Source organism: Cetorhinus maximus, chromosome 2 (assembly GCF_964194155.1).
Source record: "Cetorhinus maximus chromosome 2, sCetMax3.hap1.1, whole genome shotgun sequence".
In the NCBI taxonomy this organism is placed as follows: Eukaryota; Metazoa; Chordata; class Chondrichthyes; order Lamniformes; family Cetorhinidae; genus Cetorhinus; species Cetorhinus maximus.
In genome coordinates, this window is record NC_135880.1 from 107,747,714 (window position 1) to 107,770,597 (window position 22,884).

Below are 22,884 nucleotides of genomic sequence, written 5' to 3' on the forward strand. Positions count from 1 at the left end.
AATTTAGAAATATGTTGACAATGACATATGTTGACATCCCTAAGTGTTGATAGAGAAAGACATCAGAACTGTTCACATGCTACTGTAATGATAGGAAAATGGTCAAAGCATAAATGAGTGCCATAGAGCAATTGTATCTGCTGCCATAATGTGCATTTAGTTTTATTTTCCCATTGTTATTAACAAAGCAGCACAAAATTCTATAACTAATCGAATATTTAAGGGGAGAGATTGAAGGTTGGGACACATTGAATCCATTCGGTTTCAAATAAAAAAATTTGAAAAAAATGTTGAGTTGAATTTTTAGACACTAAAGTCAATAAAATTCATTCAAAAGAAAACCCATGCATATACTTGCTCAAAATTAAATGGAGCAAAGCAACGTTTGAACTGTACATTTTAAAATTCATACCTGTATCTAGTAGCCTGTTATTTTCAAGTTCTTGTGCAAGTTTTGCAGGCGTTAGATCATGTTTGAATTCTTTTATCTTCTTATCTTCATGTTTGAATTTTTCATTTGTTTTCTCAACTTCTAACTGGTCTGTGTGGTCAGTTTGCTCTTTATCTGATGCCTCAGTAGCACCTTGTTTTTCTGCTGGTTCGCGCTTAGTCTGTTTGACAGTAATCAGTAAATTGGAGATTTACTTGGATGTTCAGGTATTAATAAGCAGCAAGTGTAAAAACTATCCTCTTATATCTGGTTAGAAATATTTTCTCACGGACAGGGAGGGGTAAGAGGAAAAAGCAAGAGAAACTTGAATTTAAAAAAATAGACCCGACATTCTACTGTTCCTATGAACCAGTTTCATTATTTCAGCCATCGGCTCTTAACTCAATTTACTCCCAAACATGAGTATCACCATGGTGCAATTCTACTCCTTAAAAGAAAATAGTTTTAGAAATACCATGTAAAGCAAATGCTAACAAAGGCAAAGTGGACTCCATAAATTGCACACTAATAATAAAGGTAACAAATATTTTGGAATACTTGGGCAAAATCTTCTGGATGGTGTGCGGGGGCAGGTCTGACCCGCCGATGCATAAAATGACGCGTGATGACATCGGGCGTGCGTCCCAATGCCATCGCGATATTTCGTTCAGCGGGCGCGCGCCGGATTTGGCTGCACGCCCGCCAAAATGTTAAGGGCCTATTAAGGCCATTAAGGGATTAATTAAAGTACATAAGAACACTGCCCATCCAACCAGCCTGTGGATGAGGTTTCTTTATAAGCTTTTATAAAACAAAAATTAATTTTCCAACTTTTACAAACATGTCCCAACTCATGTGGCATTGTCACATGAGGGGACATTTTTAAATAAATTTTTACATCATTTATTGAACTATTTTATTGTCTATTCAATCTGCCGGAGGCAGGTTGGTGCCTCAGGGAGATTGCTGTGCTCTTTTGCGCGCATGCGCGAAAGAGCGCAGGTGCCAACTCTCCCTCCTCCCCCCCGTCCACACAGGTAGCGCTGAGCGCTACCGGCTGTGTGTCACGCTGGGTGGGCCTTAATTGGCTCCGCGACCGCCATAGGAAATATCCAAGCCCATATGTACTTATTTTAAAAATGAGGAAGCATGAAGTTTGAACACAATGCAAGAGGGGACAGTTAGAACGAAGTGCGAGAGGGGAGAGGTCCGAGAGCTCAAAAAAAGCACGAGTGGGTGGGGGGCAGGGGGTCCCGAGAGCTCAAAAAGAGCACAAGAGGGGACAGTTCAAGCATGAGGGGTGAGAGATCTGAGAACTTCATAAACAGCGCGACAGGGAGCTTCAAAAACAGCACGAGAGGGGGAAAGAGGTCCGAGTTCAAAACATCATGAGAGGGAAGGAGGTCCAAGAGTTCAAAACAGCGTGAGAGGAAAGGAGGTCCAAGAGTTCAAAACAGCGTGAGAGGGAAGGAGGTCCAAGAGTTCAAAACAGCGTGAGAGGAAAGGAGGTCCAAGAGTTCAAAACAGCGTGAGAGGGAAGGAGGTCCAAGAGTTCAAAACAGCGTGAGAGGGAAGGAGGTCCAAGAGTTCAAAACAGTGTGAGAGGGAAGGAGGTCAGAGAGCTTCAAAACACAGAGGGGAGAGGTCAGCTAGCTGGGATGAGGATTCAGTCTGTGAGTCCACCACATTCCAAGAAAAAAATAAAAATGACGTCACAAGGAAACAGGTAAGTGATTAGTTGGTGAGTATTTTGCTCATTTATCTTTCAAAACTCAGACAATATATCACTAATTGTAAGTTTTCATTTGTATTAGTAAAATTTACTGGTGGTAATAAAGCTTATTGGGAGTAGTAGCGTTTATTAATTATAAGTTAATTAACTAAAAAAAATTAATTAGCACACAATAAAGATCACAGGGCAGATGATGTCTCATGAATGCATAACGTGGGAGCTCCTGGATGCCAGTGATATTCAGGGAAAACATGTCCACAGTGTCTGCAACTGCAGAAACTTCAAATCAGAGTTGATGAGCTGGAGGCTGAGCTGCAGACACTGTGACACATCAGGGAGGGGGAAAGTTACATGGACAATTTGTGCCAATTACGCCCCTTAGGATAGGGTTTTCTGATATAGTCCATGGCCAGGAACAGGAGTTAGGCAAGTATGGGGACCCAAAACATACAATGGAGGATCCTCAGCCCTGCAATTGTCTAACAGGTTCAAGGTCTTGCAACCTGTATGGATGAAAGCTGGGTTGCTAGATGTATGAGCAGGCTGGCCATGGCACCATGGTAAAGGAAACCAATCAAGCAGGGGGAGTTAATAGGAATGCAGTGATAGCAGGGGACAGCATAGTCAGGGGTACAGACACAGTTCTCTGTAGCCGAGAGTGACAGTCCAGACGGCTGTATTGCCTGCCTGGTGCCAGGGTTCAGGACATCTGCTCTGGGCTGGAGAGGAACTTGCAGTGGGATGAGGAGGATCTGGTGGTCGTGGTCCATGTAGGTACCAACGACATAAGTAAAACTAGGAAAGAGGTTCTGCTGAGGGAGTTATGAGCAGCTAGGGTCTAAATTAAAAAGCAGAACCTCAAAGATAATAATCTCTGGATCATTACCTGATCATGAGAAAACTGACATAGGGTAAATAAAATTAGAATTAAACATGTGGCTCAAAGATTGGTGTGAGAGAAATGATTTTCAATTCGTGAGGCACTGGCACCAGTACTGGGGAAAGTGGGAGCTGTACCGGTGGGACAGTCTTCACCTGAACCATGCCGGGATGAGTGTTCTGGAGAGTCGTATAACTACAGCGGTAGAGAGGGCTTTAAACTAAATAGTTGGGGGGGGAATGAGGGATCAGGATTGAGAAGATGTGATAAATTAAGTGGAGAAGACAAGGTAAGAGAGCAAGGTAGCAATAAGGGAAATGATGATTGGTGTGTGGCAGGAAGGAATAGTGTACAAAGCAGATAAGATTAGAGGTTACAAAAATAGTAATATGACAGAACTGAAAGCTCTGTATCTGAATACATGTAGCATTCGTAACAAAGCAGAAGAATGGACAGCTCAAATATAAATAAATATGTATGATCTGATAGCCATTACAGAGACATGGCTGTAGGACGACAAAGACTGGGGCCTGAATATTCAAGGGTACATGACATTTAGGAAGGACAGGAAGCTAGGAAAAGATACGGGGTAGCTCTCTTAATGAAGGGTGACACCAGTACAATAGAGAAAGATGGTCTTAGTTCTAAAGATCAAGGAGTAGAATCAATTTGGGTACAGATGAGAAATATTAAAGGTACTAAATCACTCGTGGGAGTGGTTTATAGGCCCCCTAACAGTAATCGCGCTGTAGGATAGGGTATATAGGATGGAATAATGGGGGCTTGTGAGAAAGGTATGACGATAATCATGGATGATTTTAATCTACATATAGATTGGACAAATCAGATTGGCAAAGGTAGCCTGGATGATGAGTTCATAGTGTTGTTGCGACAGCTTCTTGGAGCAGCACCTTCTACAGACAACTAGAGAGCAAGCTATACTAGCAATGTGCAATGAGACAGATTTAATTAATGACCTCATTGTGAGGGAGTCCCTAGGTAGCAGTGATCATATTTTGATCAAATTTCACGTTTCAGTTTGAGGGAGGGAAAGGTGAATCTAAGACTGGTGCTTTAAACTTAATTAAGGGCAATCAGGGAGCATGAAGGCAGGGCTGGCTAAAGTAAACTGTCAAATTAGGCTAAGGGATAGGTCAGTAGAGATGCAGTGGCAGGTATTTAAGGAGTTTTTCAGGATACTCAGAAAAGATACACTCCAATGAGAAAGACAGATTTTAAGGGAAGGATGCTTCATCCACAGCTAACTAAGGAAGTTAAAGGTAGTATCAAATGGAAAGAAAAAGCATATAATTCCGCAAAGATGAATGGCAGGTCAGAAGATTGGGCAGAATGTAAAGAACAGCAAAGAATGACTAAAAGCATAATAATGAGGGAGAAAGGGAGGATCCCAGAGGACTGGAAAATCGCTAATCTAACCCCCCTGTATAAGAAGAGAGTGAGGCAAAAGACGGGAAATTACAGTCCGATTAGCCTGACCTCGGTCGTTGGTAAGATTTTAGAGTCCATTATTAAGGATGAGATTTCAGAATACTTGGAAGTGCATGGTAAAATCGGGCAAAGTCAGCATGGTTTCATCAAGGGGAGTTCATGCCTGACAAATCTGTTAGAATTCTTTGAGGAGGTAATGAGTAGGTTAGGCAAAGGAGAGCCAATGGATGTTATCTACTTGGACTTCCAGAAGGCCTTTGACAAGGTGCCGCACAGGAGGCTGCTCAGTAAGATAAGAGCCCATGGTGTTAGAGGCAAGGTACTAGCATGGATAGAAGATTGGCTGTCTGGCAGGAGGCAGAGAGTGGGGATAAGGGGGTCCTTCTCAGGATGGCGGCCGGTGACTAGTGGAGTTCCGCAGGGGTCAGTGTTGGGACCACAACTTTTCACTTTATACATTAATGATCTAGATGAAGGAACTGAGGGCATCCTGGCTAAGTTTGCAGATGATACAAAGATAGGTGGAGGGACAGGTAGTATTGAGGAGGCGGGGAGGCTGCAGAAGGATTTGGACAGGTTAGGAAAATGGGCAATGAAGTGGCAGATGGAATACAACGTGGGGAAGTGTGAGGTCATGCATTTTGGTAGGAAGAATAGAGGCATGGACTATTTTCTAAATGGGGAGAGAATTCAGAAATCTGGAGTGCAAAGGGACTTGGGAGTCCTATTCCAGGATTCTCTTAAGGTTAACTTGCAGGTTGAGTCGGTAGTTAGGAAGGCAAATGCAATGTTGGCATTTATTTCGAGAGGACTAGAATATAAAAGCAGGGATGTGCTGCTGAGGCTTTATAAGGCTCTGGTCAGACCACATTTAGAATATTGTGCGCAATTTTGGGCTCCATATCTCAGGAAGAATGTGCTGGCCCTGGAGAGGGTCCAGAGGAGGTTCACGAGAACGATCCCAGGAATGAAAGGCTTACCATATGAGGAACGTTTGAGAGCTCTGGGTCTTTACTCGATGGAGTTTAGAAGGATGAGGGGGGATCTGATTGAAACTTACAGAATACTGAAAGGCCTGGATAGAGTGGACATGGGGAAGATGTTTCCATTAGTAGGAGAGACTAGGACCTGAGGGCACAGCCTCAGAGTAAAGGGAAGACCTTTTAGAACAGAGATGAGGAGAAACTTCTTTAGCCAGAGAGTGGTGAATCTATGGAATTCATTGCCACAGAAGGCTGTGGAGGCCAGGTCATTGAGTGTATTTAAGACCGAGATAGATAGATTCTTGATTGGTAAGGGGATCAAAGGTTACAGGGAGAAGGCGGGAGAATGGGGTTGAGAAACTTATCAGCCATGATTGAATGGCAGAGCAGACTCGATGGGCCGAATGGCCTAATTTCTGCTTCTATGTCTTATGGTCTTATGGTCTAAATTAGAGCACGAGAGAAAGCTAGCTAGAAATATAAAAACAGATACTAACAGTTTCTACAGGATATGAGTATGTAAAGTGAGTGGTGGTCCTCTAGGGATTGTGTCTGGGGAATTCATAATGGGAAATAAGGAGATGGCCTGTGAATAGGAAACAGATATTTTGCAGCTGTATTCACTGTCGAGGATACAAATAAAATGCCAGAAATAATTGTGAATCAGGAGGCAAAAGGGAGAGGCTACTGAAAAAAATCATTAGAACTAAAAGTCCCCAGGCCCAGATGGACTTCATCCTAGAGTCTTAAAATAAGCGGCTGCTGAAATAGTAGATGTATTGGCTTAATTTTCCAAAATTCCCTAGATTCTGGAAAGATCCCATCAGATTGGAAAATAGCAAATGTGGCTCCTCTATTCAAAGGAGGGAGACAATGCAGGAAACTACAAGCTAGTTAGCTTAACATCTGTCATAGGGAAATTGCTGGAATCTATTATGAAGGAGGTTATAGTGGGGCATTTAGGAAATCTCAATTCAATCAGGCAGAGGCAACATGGTTTTATGAAAGGGAAATCATGTTTGATTAATTTGTTGGAGTTCTTCGAGGAAGTAACAAACAACATGGATAAAGGGGAACCGGTGGGTGTACTGTACTTAGATTTCCAGAAGGCATTTGACAAGATACCACATCAAAGGTTACCATGCAAAATAAAAGCTCATGGATTTGGGGCTAACATATTAGCATGGATAGAGGAATGATTAGCTAACAGGAAACAGGGATTAGGCATAAATGGGTCATTTTTGGGTTGGCAAGATGTGACGAGTGGAGTGCCACAGGGATCAGTGGTGGAACTTCAGCTATTTACAATTTATATCAATGACTTGGATGAAAGGGCCAGATTTGCTCATGAGGCAAGGAAAAGTAAGGACGGAATCTTCCAGTCCATCATGGCCGGTGGAAGTGGAAAATTCGAGGCGAGGCCAAAAGTCAGATTTCCGTCAGCAGGGAAACAAGTCGGAATTTTCCCCTCAACACTTTCATAGCGGCCTAATGGTAGTTCGACTTTTCCGCTGATCCATATTGGGAACCCTATTTGCATGCATTAACATATCATGAATACTCATTAAAAACACAACTCACCAAAATCATGTTCTCCCTGATTATATGCCACGCCAGCAGGAAATTAGACCAGTCTGATTCATGAGCAGATTTAAGTGGCATGTACCTGTTCACCTTCATTTCACTCGTGACTCCGAGGTGCGCACGACATTGTAAGCCAGCCTGCAACACAGCTGCCACGCCCCCCCCATCACCGTTGCACTGACTTGTCACTGCTGGCAAAGCTGCACGCTACCAATAGAGACCAGGATTGGGACATTCGAGGGCATGGGTGGACAATAGGCAGAGGCGTGAAGGGAAGAGAGGAGGGAGTGCAGATGGCAGGCAGAGGGACGACTGGGGGTGAGGAAGCTGTAGCCTGACATAGAAGAGGTGTCCGCTTGCTTGGGAGGGTGGCAGGTAGTGTTAATATAGCATGAGGGGGTAGGGGTGCATGCAGATTCATTACTGGGGTGGGGGTGTTGAGTCCTGAAGGAGGCAGGGGGATGAGTGTCAAACAGTCATAGTTCTGGGACTGAGGTCAAATGGTTGGGGTGAGAGATTAAAGGCAGTCCTAGGGCTTTGTGGGCCATGCTCCAGGGCTATGCGTGGCATTCATTATGTGATCCCAGACCAGGGAGCTGTAAAGCCCATCTGCTCAATGGGGGTCATGCGCAGCATGGTGTGCAGGGTGTGGTCAGTGCGTCACACACAATGGTCCTGGGGTGGCTGGCTCGGTACTGGGATGGAGATGGAATAGTCATGGTCAGGGGAGGCATCTGCTGCCTGTAAATGGGAAAAATGTAATGGGTGGGTGGGGGGGTGGGGGAGGAGATAAAGGAGTACTTGAAGCTCTCGTGAGGGAGGGAAATGGCACCTCTTTTCACGGCTGTGCACATGGCCTCAAGATGGGGAGGGGTGAGATCCACATGCGGCACGGGGACTTCCACAGTGATGGGCTCGGGCGAGGGCAGTAATGTCCGCAACAATCACTATGGGATCCAGGGTTAGTGGGGGAGGCTGCAGAGTGACCGGAGGGAGGTCTACCTGCACATGGCATTCCAGGGTGATCGGAGGAATGTGAACAGTGACAGGGGGAGGGTCAAAACTGGTCTGGAAGTACAAGTGCAGCACCACCATGTTCAGACCCCGAGTCAATGACCCAGTTTAAAAATGAAACTAGAAAAAAATTGCCACATGAGGGGTTTGAGGCAGTGTGGGAGGAGTCCACAGCTGGACTCCAGGGGGCAACCTCAAACTTATTAGAATTTCAACATGGAGATGAAGGCTCAGCTGACAGAACTCATGGAGACTTGATTGACAAGTTAGAGTTGGAACCAGCAACTCATGATGCGTTTTTACATGAGACTACACTAGGTATTGGGGTCACATTAGAGATGGTCTCATTGAATATTTAACCATGAGAGGTATGTGAGAAGGGAAGAAGCAGCCAGCCATTAAGGGAGCATAGCTGCTGGATATATGTGTAGAAGCTTTTTCAAACCCTGCAAACTGCATAAAAGCAAAAAACTGCAGATGCCGGAAATCCAAAACAAAAACAAAAATACCTGGAAAAACTCAGCAGGTCTGGCAGCAACTGCGGAGAGGAGCACAGTTAATGTTTCGAGTCCGAATGACCCTTCAACAGAACATTTCTGCAAACTGCATTGTCTATTTGACATGGGTTACAGGGCGCAAGGCTTCCAATCATTCCAAAAGTGCAAGACAGGGGTAATCACAAATCCAAATTAGGGAGTGTACGGGTGCCTTTAGTGAAGCTTAAAATTACATGGCTGTGCTCAACCCTCCTCAATCCTATATGAGATTTGTTATGAAGCTATCATATTCTTCATATTATTATTCTGGGATTTTGTAAAGAAGGCTTATGTGTGTGTGTGGTTCTGTCTGTGTAGCTGATTTAATTAAATTAGAGACAGGTGGACTGCAATGTTGAAATTATCAAAAGAGTTAGGTGTTAAAAGGCATTTGAAATGCTAATGAGAAAGCTAGGACAAAGTCACCAGATAGGGTGTGAATGAACCTTCCATTTTAAGATAAGTGGAGAGGAGTTTCGTTTTCAAAGAGACATAATAAGGTTTTTACGACTGGCAAGATAAATAGGACAAGGTTATGATGTTGATTTTTCCCCAAAAGTGCTGCCCATAATGAGAACATAGAAGATTTTTATATTATGGGAAAAGTAAATTCCAGAGACATGGGGGAACAATGGGGTTTACAGATTAAAAGGGAAGAATATATTTATAGGAGGATGGAAGACTGCATGAGGTGAGGCCTTGTTGGATCTGAAAGGTACACCATATATACTTGGGAAAAGCCTCTAGCCACTTTGCAGGAGTCTGCTGTTCCAATAACCAAAGTTCTGTTAAAAGCCTTTGGAATTCCACTGTCCAGTGGGTGCTGGATTATCTCTATAAATTTAAAATCTATTTTGGACTGTTGCCTTAAAGGGGGTGTAGAGTTGGGAGTCTGGTTAAGCGGGAATTTTAGGGATAATATTAGGTAACTGTGTAACTGTAATCTTGTTTGCTTTATTGTTTTGTCAATGTCCTAATTTAATTTTTAAAATCTCTAAAGGTGTTAGTGGACTCATTACTTCTGAATTCAGTGCACAAACCTCATAATAAATACATATTGCAAACCGTTGTGATAGCGTGGCCAAGTTTCCCTTGTGGATTTGGTCAGCCTGGCAAATACCACCTTCCGTATCATAACAGATTGAGATGTCAAGTTGTTGGGGTGGCTTTTTAGACACCTATGATTGGTGAGGGAGTGCCTCAACTACAAAGGTGGAACAGGGAAAGGCAGGTAGCACAAACGCAGCCCAAGGGCATGAAAGTGCCTTTCAGGCTTGGAGTGGGAGGAGTGTAGTTATTGGGTAAGTTACATTCATCTCTTGGATCTATCAGTCCACAGGAAGGAGGATGACCATAGAACGGATGCCGCAGTCAAAGCTTCTTGATGGCAACACTCAGATTGAGAAGATGGGCCCGGTGTCATCCAGCACAGCTTAGAGAAGAACCCCAGCCTGAAGTGCATGGTTCAGGGTGCCACAGGAAGACCCAGGGGCTGAGGAAGTCAGACCCAACCCAAAGAGGGTGACTGGCACAATCAAGGGCATACCGAAGACACCTCCTGTTTGGAGGTGAGCAAGACAGTGCCACGAAAAAGTCTACATTTGTCAAGAGATGTGAAGGCTCATATCTGTCACATTCTGCAGGAATATCTGATGCCATATAGACCGGGAGGCCAGTCCTGGCAGTGTCCCTGAAGGTCACCGCTGCACTCAATTTTTTTGCAAGTGGCTTGTTCCAGGGATCCACAGGGGACCAACGCGGCATCTCTCTATCCTCAACACATAATTGTATAAAGGTGGTGACGGAAGGCTCATCATTACATAAAGTTCACAATGGATGAAGCTAGCCAGGCTGCTAGATTTCTTGGATTCGTGGCTACCTCAGGCTCCCCTAGAGTGCAGGGTACAATTGATTGCACAAGTGCCACTTTAAGAGCTCCCTGGCAGCAGCCCATGATCTTCATTAACAGGAAGGGATTCCATTCCATCAATGTTCAGCTGGTCTGTGATCATCAGAAGCAGATAATGCACGTTTGTGCCTGGCATCCTGGGGGTTCTCATAACTCCTACATCCTCAGTAATTCGCAGGGGCCACAGATATTCGAAGGGCCGCAGTGCTTACAGGGGTGACTGCTGGTTGATAAGGGTACCTGCTGAAGAAATGGCATCCTCAAAGTACCTCGGAGGAGGGACACAACATGGCATACTCTGTGACAAAGTCCCTTGGCATCCTGAAGATGCTCTTATATTGTTTGGACCATTCAGGCGGGGCTCTGCAGTACTCTCTATCGAAGATGTCCCGCATCATCATGGTCTGTTGCACCCTGCACAACGTGGCTCTTCAAAGGGGAGATCACTTGCCACAGGGAGACATGGAGGTGGCAGAGATTTCCTCAGACGAGGAGGACTTGGAAGGGCAGGAACCTGAGGGCAATGATGGTCAACTTCCACATGAGGATGCTATCGCAGCGACACAATGCGGGAGATGTGCCCGTGACACACTGATAGCCACAAGGTTCCATCCGGAGTATGGTCCAGGCAACAAGAACAGAGTGCATTTCTCCTGTTCCTTAGCATCATACCAGTGATTGGAAAGGGCTTTACAAGCAGTGACATCACGAGCAAGATCAGCATTCGGCTGTGGACCTATAACCCTCAAGGATCACAAAGTCCTCATTCTTGGAAGATCAGCCCCAAAGCTGTATACAGCCGGTATGCAAGGTGAAGGCCAGCAGACCAGCATATACACTGCATCAACTGCACGTTGTGCAATCATTGCCACCTGAAGGAGACACTTTCAGCGACATAGTTGTACCATACTGACTCCAGGATGTGTGCTCTCACACTCTCACTGAACATAGCTCAGTGTTGATGATACAACATTACATTTAACCCTCCAAGATACATGAGCACGCATAAATCTATGGGAGAGAATTTCCCCCTAGTTGGGGGTGTTGTGTGGGGCACGGACCTGATTGGCGCCGCCATTTTATGTGACACACACCTGGAAGCGCTGTGTGTTCCCTAAGTCGGGACTGTGCTCTTTCACACATGTGCGCAAAAGAGTGCAGAAATCTTCCTGAGGCACAGAGGTGCCTCAGGGAGATAAGTTTCAAGTTTTAAAAATTTTAATAAAGAAAAAAAAAATTTAAGCCATGTTCCCTCATGTGACAGTGTCATGAGCTGGGACATGTCAATGAACTTTAATGGAAAAATTTATTTAATTTATAAACCCTTCATGAAACCTCATCCCGCCCGTGGATGAGGTTTCATGAAAAATGCAAAGCCCGCAGGGGCTCCTCGCCTGCCCGCCAACCTTAAGTTGGATGGGCAGCTTTCCTAATAGGGTTAATTAGTTAATTAATGGCCTTAGCAGGCCTGACAGTTCAGCGGGTGCGCAGCCAAGTCGGCTGTGCGCCTGCTGAACTGAAAATCTCAATAATGCGCGTTGACGTCGGGACGCACGCCCGATGTCACCCCGCCTCATTTTACACCTTGGCGCGCGGGCCCCGCCCTTGCTCGCCGAGCCGAAAATTCTCCCCATGGTGTGTTTCAGTGCTTAAAGGATCAAATCTCAAGGTGCAGTCACTTTCACGATGTGGCTTGACATATCTCCCTTACATAACACAAGGGGTGAATGACAGACATGAGTCTGCTAAACATTATATGAATCTGAGGCACACAAAGGAAGACAATCACAGAGTGGGTGCCTAGGTCACTCTCGCAATAAGATGGCACACAGATTGATACGCAGAGCCATTCACATGATGAGATCATTATCATGAACTCATGTGCCACCATTGTGCTCTCAATATTTATTAATTTTTCGTACCCTGCCACTATGTCTAGGTACATCCGCGACATCCATAGCAGAAGTGGAGGCAGCCTGCTAACTAGGAAGCCCTGTTGTCTGTGATTACCTTGGTGGGTGTCCTCTCGAGGGCGGAGGTCTGGAGGGCCCCAGTTTCCTTTGGGTCTCGTGCTGTGGGGCCAGTGCATCCTCCCCAGCCTTTGGAGCTGAAGCTGATGGGGTCACAGGCAAAGGGGATTGGGAACAGCAGCACAATAAATGTCTCCTGGGTAGATGGCCCCAGGGTGTCCAGCTAATGGTCTTCAACCCCTTGGGTGCCCAAAATCCCCAGCCTGACTCCTGGAGGAGAAGGGGCACCTGGAGGAAGGTTGAGATGTGGTCTGTCCCATTCTCCCCTAGCCACTGATGGATCCCACCTATCCCTAGAGCAATGGAGTGCAGATCCCAGTTCTCCCCTGCCAACTCAGCTGCAAACTGGCAAAACCTGTTGGTCCAGGGTCTCCAAGCCAGCCACCATCCTTCCAATGGTGGCCTCAAGGTATTTGCATGTCGGAGCCAAAACATCAGACAGAATGCGAACAGACTCCTCCATCCTTCGCTCTAGTCTGTTGACTGCCTCTTGCAACTCTGCCTGATGTTCTGCCGCCATCTGTCTTTGCATCTCCAGCATGTCTGCGACGGCTATTTCCAGAGGCTTATCATCTGACTCAACAGGTTCCTGTTTTCCAGCAGTCCTCAGAGTGCCAGAGATCTGGGTTATCACTGCCTCCAACTGCTGTGGAGACATGACAGTGAGGTCATCTCCAAAAACTGACCCTGAGCCTAATCTAGATTTAGAACCCACTGAAGTGCGGTTTGCTGCGGTAGGAGAGGGTGCAGGTGAACATAGTGACAAAATCTTCAGCGAATGGATCCTCATCTGAGGTGGACTGGGATCTGATGGTCTGGCTGCATCTCTGTCTGGGCCTCCTGGTGCCTGTAAGAGAGAGAAGAGAGATTAGTTCATTAAGGGCAAAAAAACAACATTGCATGTCAATCACTTTGAATGTCAGGATGTGATCAACTCATGGAGAGCTCATCTGTACTGGGTTGCTGGACGAGGCCGATCTCGTCTTCATCACAGGAGCAATCCCAGTTCTCCCCTGCCAACTCAGCTGCCTCCTTCTCGAAGGCAGTGAGCACCTGAATGTCCACGTCCCTCCTCCTGTTTGGGAATTCTCCCTCCTGTGTGGGCCAGGTTGGCCTGCATGAAGGCATTTTTTTTATTCATTCATGGGATGTACACCCACAGTGCTGTTAGGAAGGGAGTTCCAGGATTTTGACCCAGTGACAGTTAAGGAGTGGCGATATATTTCCAAGTCAGGATGGTAAGTGGACTGGAGAGGAACTTCCAGGAGGCGATACCATGTGTCTACTGCCCTTGTCCATCTAGGTGGTAGCAGTCGTAGGTTTGGAAGGTGTTGTCTAAGGAGCCTTGGTGAGTTCCTGCAGTTGGAATATGATGAGAAGGGATGGAGGAAAAGTTTGGTCAAAATCTTGGAACTCTCTCCCTAACAGCACTGTGGGTGTACCTACACCACAGGGACTGCAGTGGTTCAAGAAGGCAGCTCACCACCACCTTCTCAAGGGCAACTCAGGATAGGCAATAAATGCTGGCTCAGCCAGTGAAGCCCAAATCCCGTGAGTAAATAAAAATAAAAGCATGCTACTGTACGTGCTCAGCCCGCTCCAGAAAGAGTCGAAGATGCTGCTTGTGCAGGATGATGGATGAGATTGTGGTGATGTTAAAGTATGTGTGAGACATTCAGTGCTGATGTCTCCTCTGCTAATAGTGAGAGAGATCCCAGAGGAGCGTAACCCTTGAAGTGCCTGATACTAATATGAAAGTGAGTTTGGAGTGAGCAGACATTTCCTGGTGGAGCAGATTAAATCATTTATCCACTTCCTGCACTGCAGTGCATTTCTTTTTTGGGTGCCAACAGCACTGACTTCCACTGCAGCCTCCTCCTAGGCCGGCAAGATGAGGTTGGTGGACCTCCTGGTTCCATCCCTCGGGAATAGGACATCATGGCGTTTACGAACGGCTTTGAGGAGATCTACCAGGGAGTCGTGGCTGGCTCTGGGGGCCCATAGCTTCTTTCGCCCGGGGGCCATTTCAGAATTTGGGCTCTGCACACTGCAGGGCTGCAGAGAGTGAATGTGTGTTGGCATTTAAATATGGCGCCAAGACGTTCGACATTATAAGGTGACGGCAGGGCGGACAAATCAGTGCCCGCCCCGCCATGTGATTCAGAAAGCAGCTCGCCAGTACATAATTAATGAGGTTGTATGCATACAATCGGGTGCGAGAACCCACCCTGCTGCCCAGTGGGAAACACGCCGCTTTCTCGCCTGCCATTGCACTTAGTCTCCGGAGAAGAAAGTTCCACCCTAAATTGTGAAGAGGATATAAGGTGTCTGCAAAGGGGTATAGATCAGTTAAATGAATGGGCAGAAATTTGGCAGATGAGAGTATAATGTGGGAAAATGTGAACTTGTCCACTTTGGCAGAAAGAATAGAAAAGCAGCATATTATTTAAATGGAAAGAGATTGAGGTACAGAGGGATCAGGGTGTCCTGATACATGATTCACAAAAGGTTGGTTTGCAGGTACAGCAAGTGATTAGGAAGACAAATGGAATGTTGTTTATTGCAAGGGGAGTAGAATATAAAAGAATGTTTTGTGACATTTGTACAGGGTGTTGGTGAGACCACATCTGGAGTACTGTGTACAGTTTTGGTCCCCTTATTTAAGAAAGGATATAAATGCGCTAGAGGCAGTTCGGAGAAGGCTCACTCAATTGATAACAGGGATGAGGGAGGGGGATTAGTGTATGAAGAAAGCTTGGACAGGTTGAGCCTTTGTCCATTGGAGTTCAAAAGAATGAGAGGTAATCTTACTGAAATATATGAAATCCTGCGGTGACTTGACAGGGTGGATGCTGAAAGGTTGTTTTCCCTTGTAGGAGAGAAGAGAACTAGGGGAAGCAGTTTAAAAACAAGGGGTCGCCCATTTAAGATGGAGATGAGGAGAATTTTTTCTTTCAGTGGGTTGAGGGGCTTTGGAACTCTCTTCTCCATAGACCAGTGGAGGCAGGGTCATTGAATATTTTTAAGGCAGAGCTAGATAAATCCGTGACTAACAAGGGAGTCAAAGGGTATCAGGGTAGGCGAGAATGTGGGTTTGAGGCCACAATCAGATCAGCCATGATCTTATTAAATGGCAGAGAAGGCTCAAAGGGGCCAAATGGCCTACTCCTAATTCATATGATTTATTCTTCCATTTAAACCACGAAGTAATATGAACTAAATTGGTACAATTGGTACAAAAAGACCTTGGGACTCACATACACAAATCTTTGAAGATGGCAGGACATGTTGCGAAGTACATACAGCATCCTAGACTTTAGATGTAGGTGCATTAACATCAAGAGCAAGGAAAGCATTGCAAAACAATATACTCAATAAGTTATGATGATCTGGCCTGAAAGGGTGATAGATGCACATTCAATAGTTAATTTTAGAGGCAACTGGATTAGTACTTGCAAAGTAAACATCTACAGGGCTAGGCAGAAAGAACAGGGATGTGGAATTAGATAGCTCTTTCAAAGAACCAACACATACATGATGAGCCAGACGGCTTCTCTGCTGAGACGTTCTATTATCCTATAAACACCAACGCCTGACACCGAACTCGGCACCCACTGCCTCTGCCGGTACATGTGTAGTCTCTCCCACCGCTGACATCACTGCTATGTGCCTATCAAGTGGTGGCAGTGCCAGTTTGTACTCACGCCATCCTGTATGCACTGGCTCGAGCCCTCACCACCTCATTCAATGCCTCTCGCTCACCTGCTGCCCTTTTCTTACACACATCAGCACTGCTAGGGTAGAAGGGAAACTGCCCTGTACATTGTATCTTTCCTGGGTGTGATGAGACAGAGTAGAACAACACACTATCCATATAAATCATCAAAACACCTTCCAATTTCCCATCAGATCAGAAAAGCACTGCTTTCTGGAGCTTTACAGTCACATCTTGAAATGGTTATCTCAGAAACTGTCACAATCCCATGTGTTACAATCATGAGGTTTGTAAGATCATTAGGTTTTGGGACTGTAGATTTAAATTCAAGGTAAATGAATGGAGTCATGTGACCCGTTTTACCATCTGCCTGATAGTCAGCTTGGGTGGTTTGATTCTTAGAGATCAAAAGAAGACTTAGATCATTTTACTGAGAATAAGATGCAAGGTATTTACTTTTGGAGACAATGGCAGCAATCACCGAGTTCACAATGAGTAGACTCTGAATTTCATGAAGTCTCAAAAAGGTGCTGTAGGTATCGGGTTGGAAACAGTCATGCTGTAAACTATATCTTTACTTTTAAGTGAAAGGAAATTGAGGTCAAGGATAGCTAATTAGCATTTCTACTTAGATACAAGGCTAAAGTATTTCATACCTTCCTCATATCCTGTCTTTTACCAATGAAAGTTCTTCTTGTATTTATCTCAGACTTTATTGCTTGTGAAGTTATATAATAGTTCTCACACAGTCTAAAGTTGTCATTTTTCAGCAAGTACATCTTTAGTGCATTATCTCCTTTAATGGATTGATTTTACTTCCCATTCCTCAGTTGCTCTCATCCATCATGTTCCTTGAAAATGATGAATCTGCTTCAAGTCTTGATAAGATTTCATCTGAACCTACCAAGAGCTATAGCCATTTGGATCAAAATTATTAATTCCAAGTAACTAAGCAGAATGAGATGTAACTAAGCCTTCAGAAAGGTCATTAACTTCATAGAGGGCCACAAGCCCACACAAATGCACCAAACTTCTGCACCACTCCAGAGCTGTGGGTGTATGTATTTGGAATATACTACAATTGTCAAATGTTAACACAAGAAGAAAAGGTAACCAAGAATTATTGACACTTTATATTCTATTGAAATATAAACTTCAAAACTTTCTAAACTATGATTGCCGTGATAATCTCAGCACTCAATTGCAGTCCTTTGTCTGTAAAATAGGAACAGCAACAAACTCCAGCCATGGCAACATCTTGCAGCCACAATGAGCCAGAATGGAAGCAGAGATTGGTAGAGCAACAGATCTGCTAAAGGCTACAAGTAAAAAGGTAATTGGCACACATTAGTGGTCTACTCAGTGCCCTATGCACCCACTTTTTATAAGCGCCACAAGTTTTGAGCAATTATTTCAAAAGTTGTTTGATTGTTCTGTGTGAGTACACAGAAGTAAAGCAACATTTTGGTGCTTTTGGTTTACTATAAGCCTCTTAGTTTCCTTTGCTTGTGAAGTTCTAAACTGAAATCTTCCTTGCTATACACATGCATGAATTTTCACTTTTCCACATTCTGCATGGTTTTTAACACCAGATATCATAAGCCACTGTTAGAGTTACATCATCACCAAAGCAGTAAATATGGAGTTTCCAATTCAAGCAAGTATATTTGAGAAAAAAAGATAGAGATGCAAAGAAAGAAAAAATGAAAAGTATGAGGGAACATACCCAAGATTTTGGATAGGAAAATACACAAACTGTAAATAAATGGTGTTTTTACCGTTAACTTGTTCTGATCAGTTGCTTCAGTATTTCTGTTTTCAGGCTGGAACTTGGTGGCTTCTGCAAGCCTCTTGTTTAGTTCTTTAATCTGCTCTTCATACAGCTCTTTCTGATCATTTATTTGGTTACTGCACTGAGTACTGAGTAGTCAGATAAAAAAAAACAATTCATTAATTTTGCAACTTTGCTTGAAGTTGTTGCTGAATTTTCTATTTATGTGGATATTGCACCTTGCAAATAAACAATATCTAACTTTTTGGGCACTACATCATAAACCCTAGACACTGTGTACAACTGATGGCAGAAGCAAAACCAGCATTGAACTGGTAATCATTTGCACCATCAGAATTAAGAACATCCCTCAGACTATCCCTGTAAAGATTTCATCAGTTATTAATGGTCTCCTAGAAGAAGGGAATGATCTCAGTCACAAGCCAAAGGATTATTAAATTATATAAATTATGCATACTTATTTTAGGACTTAGACCAGTTCATCAAAAATTTTCCTGATAATCAAGATTAAATTCCAAGAAACACATTTTATTTAAAAAAAGCTTACCTCCTTCAGAGCAGAGCATCATAATTAGATTTTTTGTTTTTTTAAATTCACAAACAGAATATTGAAGACATTTAATATTGAACACCAACATTTAAGGAAAAGCAAAATATTCTCAGCCGAACCTCTGTGAAGTCACTAATTTAAAGAAAAGTTCTACCTGCATGAGTGACCCAGAGAAGTCACAGCCAAGAAATCTGTCATTTTTCCTTTTCAATGCTCAGGTACTGATGTCACAATACCAAAGTCATTAAAAAGTTCTGAATTCTTGTATGAAGATGCTGCAAAGATTCAAAACTCCCGAGATTCTGCTGGGATTATCTTCATTTCATTATTGATGAGTTTTAATGTGCAAATACTGCTGTAAAATAATATGACTGTGACGATGAATTAACTCCCGAGATTCTGCTGGGATTATCTTCATTTCATTATTGATGCGTTTTAATGTGCAAATACGGCTGTAAAATAATATGACTGTGACGATGAATTAACTCAAATACTTGAAATCACTGACATACTAGATTTTAAAATCCATTAATAACAAAAGCAAAATGCTGCAGATGCTGGAAATCTGAAATAAAAACAGAGAATGTTGGAAAGGCTCCTGTTTCTTTCTCCATTGATGCTAACATTTCCAGTCGATGGCCTTTCATCAGAACTGGGAAAAGTTAGAAACGTAACAGGTTTTAAGTTGTTCGAATGGGGTGGGTGGAAAAAGAACAAAAGGGAAGTTCTGATAGGATGTAAGATGAGGCACATTAAATGACAAAAGAGTTGGTGGGGCAGAGCCAGAGAGTAGTAATGTGACAAGCTCAGAAACAAAAGTTGAGTCCAGAATAAGTGTGAATGGCAGAATAATGAACATCTGCCACCTGAAAGCAAAAACAAGATGGGAAAAAAAATTAAGAATGAAACATGCAAAGAAAAGGAAACATATTGGGGGCTGAAATTATGGTCTGAAACTATTGAGCTCAACATTGAATCCAGAAGGCTGTAAAGTGTCTCATCAAAAAAATGAGGTGCTGTTCCTCAAATTTGCGTTGACCTGCAATGGAACACTGCAGTGGGCCGAGGACAGAGATGTTGGTGTGAAAGCAAGGTGGAGAGTTAAAATGGCAAGCCACCAGAAACTTGGGGTCATGCTTGTGGACTGCAAAGTAGTCATACAATCTGCATTTGCTCTCTCCAACATAGAGCAGCATATATCACTGCTTCATCTGCAGGGAGTGTTTGGGGCCTTGGACAGTGAGGAGAGGGAGGAGGTAAAAGGGCCAGTTTTACATCTTCTGCGCTTGCATGGAAAGGTACCCTGGGAAGGGAACAGGGTGTTGGGGTTGATTGAGGAGTGGACCAGGTTTTCACAGAGGGAACAGTCCCTTCTGACTGTTAAAAAGAGGGGCATGGAAGATGTTTGGTAGCATCATGCTGGTCAAGGCGGAAATGGCAGAGGCTGGTAGGGTGGAAGATGAAATCAAGAGGAACCCTATCGTAGCTCTAGGAGTGAGAGGAACGGGTGAAAGCAGAAGTGCAGGAAGTGGGTCCGACACAGTCGAGGACCAGTAAAATGTATCAGAAGCGCTGGTGTGGAAAGTTGCATCATCAGAGCAGATGTGGAGATGGAGAAACTGGGAGAATGGAATAAAGTTCTTACAGTAAGTGGCTGTGAGGAAGTATAGCTCAGATTGCTATGTGAGTCAGTGGGCTTCTAATTAACATTTTTGATATCCTATCCCAAAAAACGGAGACAGCAAAGTCAAGGAAGGAGAGAGTGAGAAATGGACCACGTGAAGGTGAGAGAATGGTTGAAGCAAGAGCAAGAAATGGCACCAATACAGTCATCTTTCGATGAGGCACTTTACAGCCTTCTGCATTCAACATGGAGTTCAACAATTTCACACTGTAATCTCTGCTCCCATTCGGTTTTGTTTTCTTTGCATGTTTTGGTCTTAAACAGCTATTATCTGAAAGATAAGCAAGATCATTATTCTGCCATTCATACTCCTCTGGACTCATCTTTTGTTTCTTTACTCATCTCATTACTGTTCCCTTTGGCTCTGCCCCATCAACTCATTTGTCATTTAATGTCTTCCATCTTATCACAGACTTATTTTGTTCTTTTTCCACCCTCCCTTGATTTGATCTACATAAAATCTATTACATTTCTAACATTTCTCAGTTCTAATGAAAAGTCATTGACCTGAAACGTTGGCCTGAATTTTCCCGTCGGCGATTTGGGGGCGGGGCCCACTCGCCGACGGGAAAATGATGCGGGATGACGTCGGGAGGAACCCTTGATGTCATCCCGGTCCATTTAAATATTGAGGAAGGCGGGGAGACAGCGCGATCAGCTGTCTGCCCATCGATCTGTCAATGGCCAATTAAGGCCATTGACAGGATAATTAAGGTAGTTAATTGCCCTGCTCGCTCAACCTTAAGGCTGGTGGGCAGGCCAGGAGCCCCAGCGGGCTTCTGATAATACATGAAATCTCATCCATTGGTGGGATGAGGATTCATGTCTGTTTTTAAAAACTTTAATAAAGTTTATGTGCTTCTTATTAACATGTCCCATCTCATGTGACATTGTCATATGAGGGGGATATGTTAATAATTTTTCTATTTTTAAAGTTTTTTAGAATGTCAGTAATCTCCCTGAGACAGCACTTAGTCTCAGGGAGCAGTGCGCTCTTTCGCGCGCTTGCGTGAAAGAGCGCACTTTGACAGTTGGGGAATCCCTCCCCCCTGCACAGGAAGCACACAGTGCTTCCCGTCAGGCAGGCCTTAATTGGCCCGCCGACTCAAAATGGCGGTGGGCCCCGTTTCGGCGGCAGAGTTCAGCTGCCCTCCCGCCTGCCAACCAAGGGCAAAATTCTGCCCATTAACTCTGTTTTTCTTGCCTCAGATGCTGCCAGACCTGCTGAACATTTAAACATTTTCTGTTTTTATTGAAAAATCCATTACTTGGGGCTCTTGTCATGGGAAAAAAAGGCTATAATGTGAATACCTATATCCATGGAGATACTTAATGGAGGTCACTTATTACTCTAGATGGGGTAGGGGAACAAAGCAATCTTGGAATAGAAATATATCAATCACTAATAGTTGCCCCACAAGTTAGCAAGGCCATAAAAAAGCAAACTAAGTATTAGGTTTTATTTCTAAAGGCATAGAATTGAAAAGTGTGGAAGTTATGTGAAACCTGCACTGAACCTTGGTTAGACCCCATACAGTAACGAGTGCAGTTCTCATTGCCACATGGACTGTAGCAATTCAAGAAGACCGCTCACCGCCACCTTCTCAAGGGCAATTAGGGATGGGAAATAAATACTGGCCTAGCCAGTGACACCCACATCTTGTGAACGAATCAAAAAAGTAGAGGCATTGTAAAAGGTGCAGAGAAAATTTACAAGGATGATACCAGAAAAGCATGGGTATATGTATCATGTATCAAGACAGGGTGGGACTCTTCTCTCTTGGGAAAAAAGCCAAAACTGACTAATTGAGGTGTTTAAAATTATGAAACGTTCTGATAGAATAGATGCAGAGGGAATGTTTCCCCCAGTGGGGAAGAGCATAACTGAAGGCCATCAATGTAAGTTAGTCACCAAGAAATCCAATAGGGAATTCAGAAGGAATTTCTTCATCAAAAAAGTGCTTACGATGGTAGATTTAGATGAGAATAGCTGGGAGGAGGCTCGAGTAGAGCATAAATACCGACATGGACTGACTGGGCCAAATGGCCTGTTTCTGTGTCATAAATCCTATGTAATGTAGTTGGGATTAATCCAATAATTCTATGAGAGTAAACTGAGGAAGAATTTTCTCACTTCCTGTTCAATAAACTTGTACCATTAGCCTCCTTGATGCAACAAGCGGCAAGCAGTTGAGATGATTAGTCTGCAATCGACAAGACCTATTGAAGCCTGGCATCAATTTCAGATGCCTTCTGCGAAATGCTTTGGGATGGTTTTCACATTAAAAAAGTGCTATCTAAATAGAAGCTGTTATTTTTGCTCCGACATCACACAAAGTGCAATAATGTTATACTGTATTAGCAAACTTTTCTACAGCGAGCATTAGTACTAGAAGGTTCACATACTTACATGTCATAGGTTAATTTTTTCTGCAGCTCCTGCAGCTTTTGATTTAAATGGCTATACCCTTTTTGCAATTCTTGAAATTGCTCTGGAGGAAAAAGGAAAACATCTATCAAAACCGCAACCAAGCCAGATATTACTGATTTGATTATTTATCAGTAGCATAAATTCAATATTGGCATTCACACACGT

The 22,884-nt window shown here is 43.8% G+C and overlaps 1 protein-coding gene across 3 annotated transcripts in view; it reads right to left on the bottom strand.

The window, feature by feature from the left end:
* The window catches only part of golm1 (golgi membrane protein 1), a 54,393-nt gene that overhangs the window by 8,214 nt on the left and 23,295 nt on the right, over positions 1 to 22,884 (bottom strand). For 2 of the 3 annotated variants that reach the window (XM_078567979.1, XM_078567988.1), the window contains exons 3-5: positions 22,699 to 22,780; positions 18,041 to 18,182; positions 413 to 611 (exon numbers count right to left, since the gene is read on the bottom strand). In XM_078567979.1, coding sequence (XP_078424105.1) covers positions 413 to 611; positions 18,041 to 18,182; positions 22,699 to 22,780 — 423 coding nt within the window. Of the gene's footprint in view, positions 1 to 412; positions 612 to 12,451; positions 13,395 to 18,040; positions 18,183 to 22,698; positions 22,781 to 22,884 lie in introns of those variants that run through there. The other variant, XM_078567970.1, reaches the window with a different exon arrangement.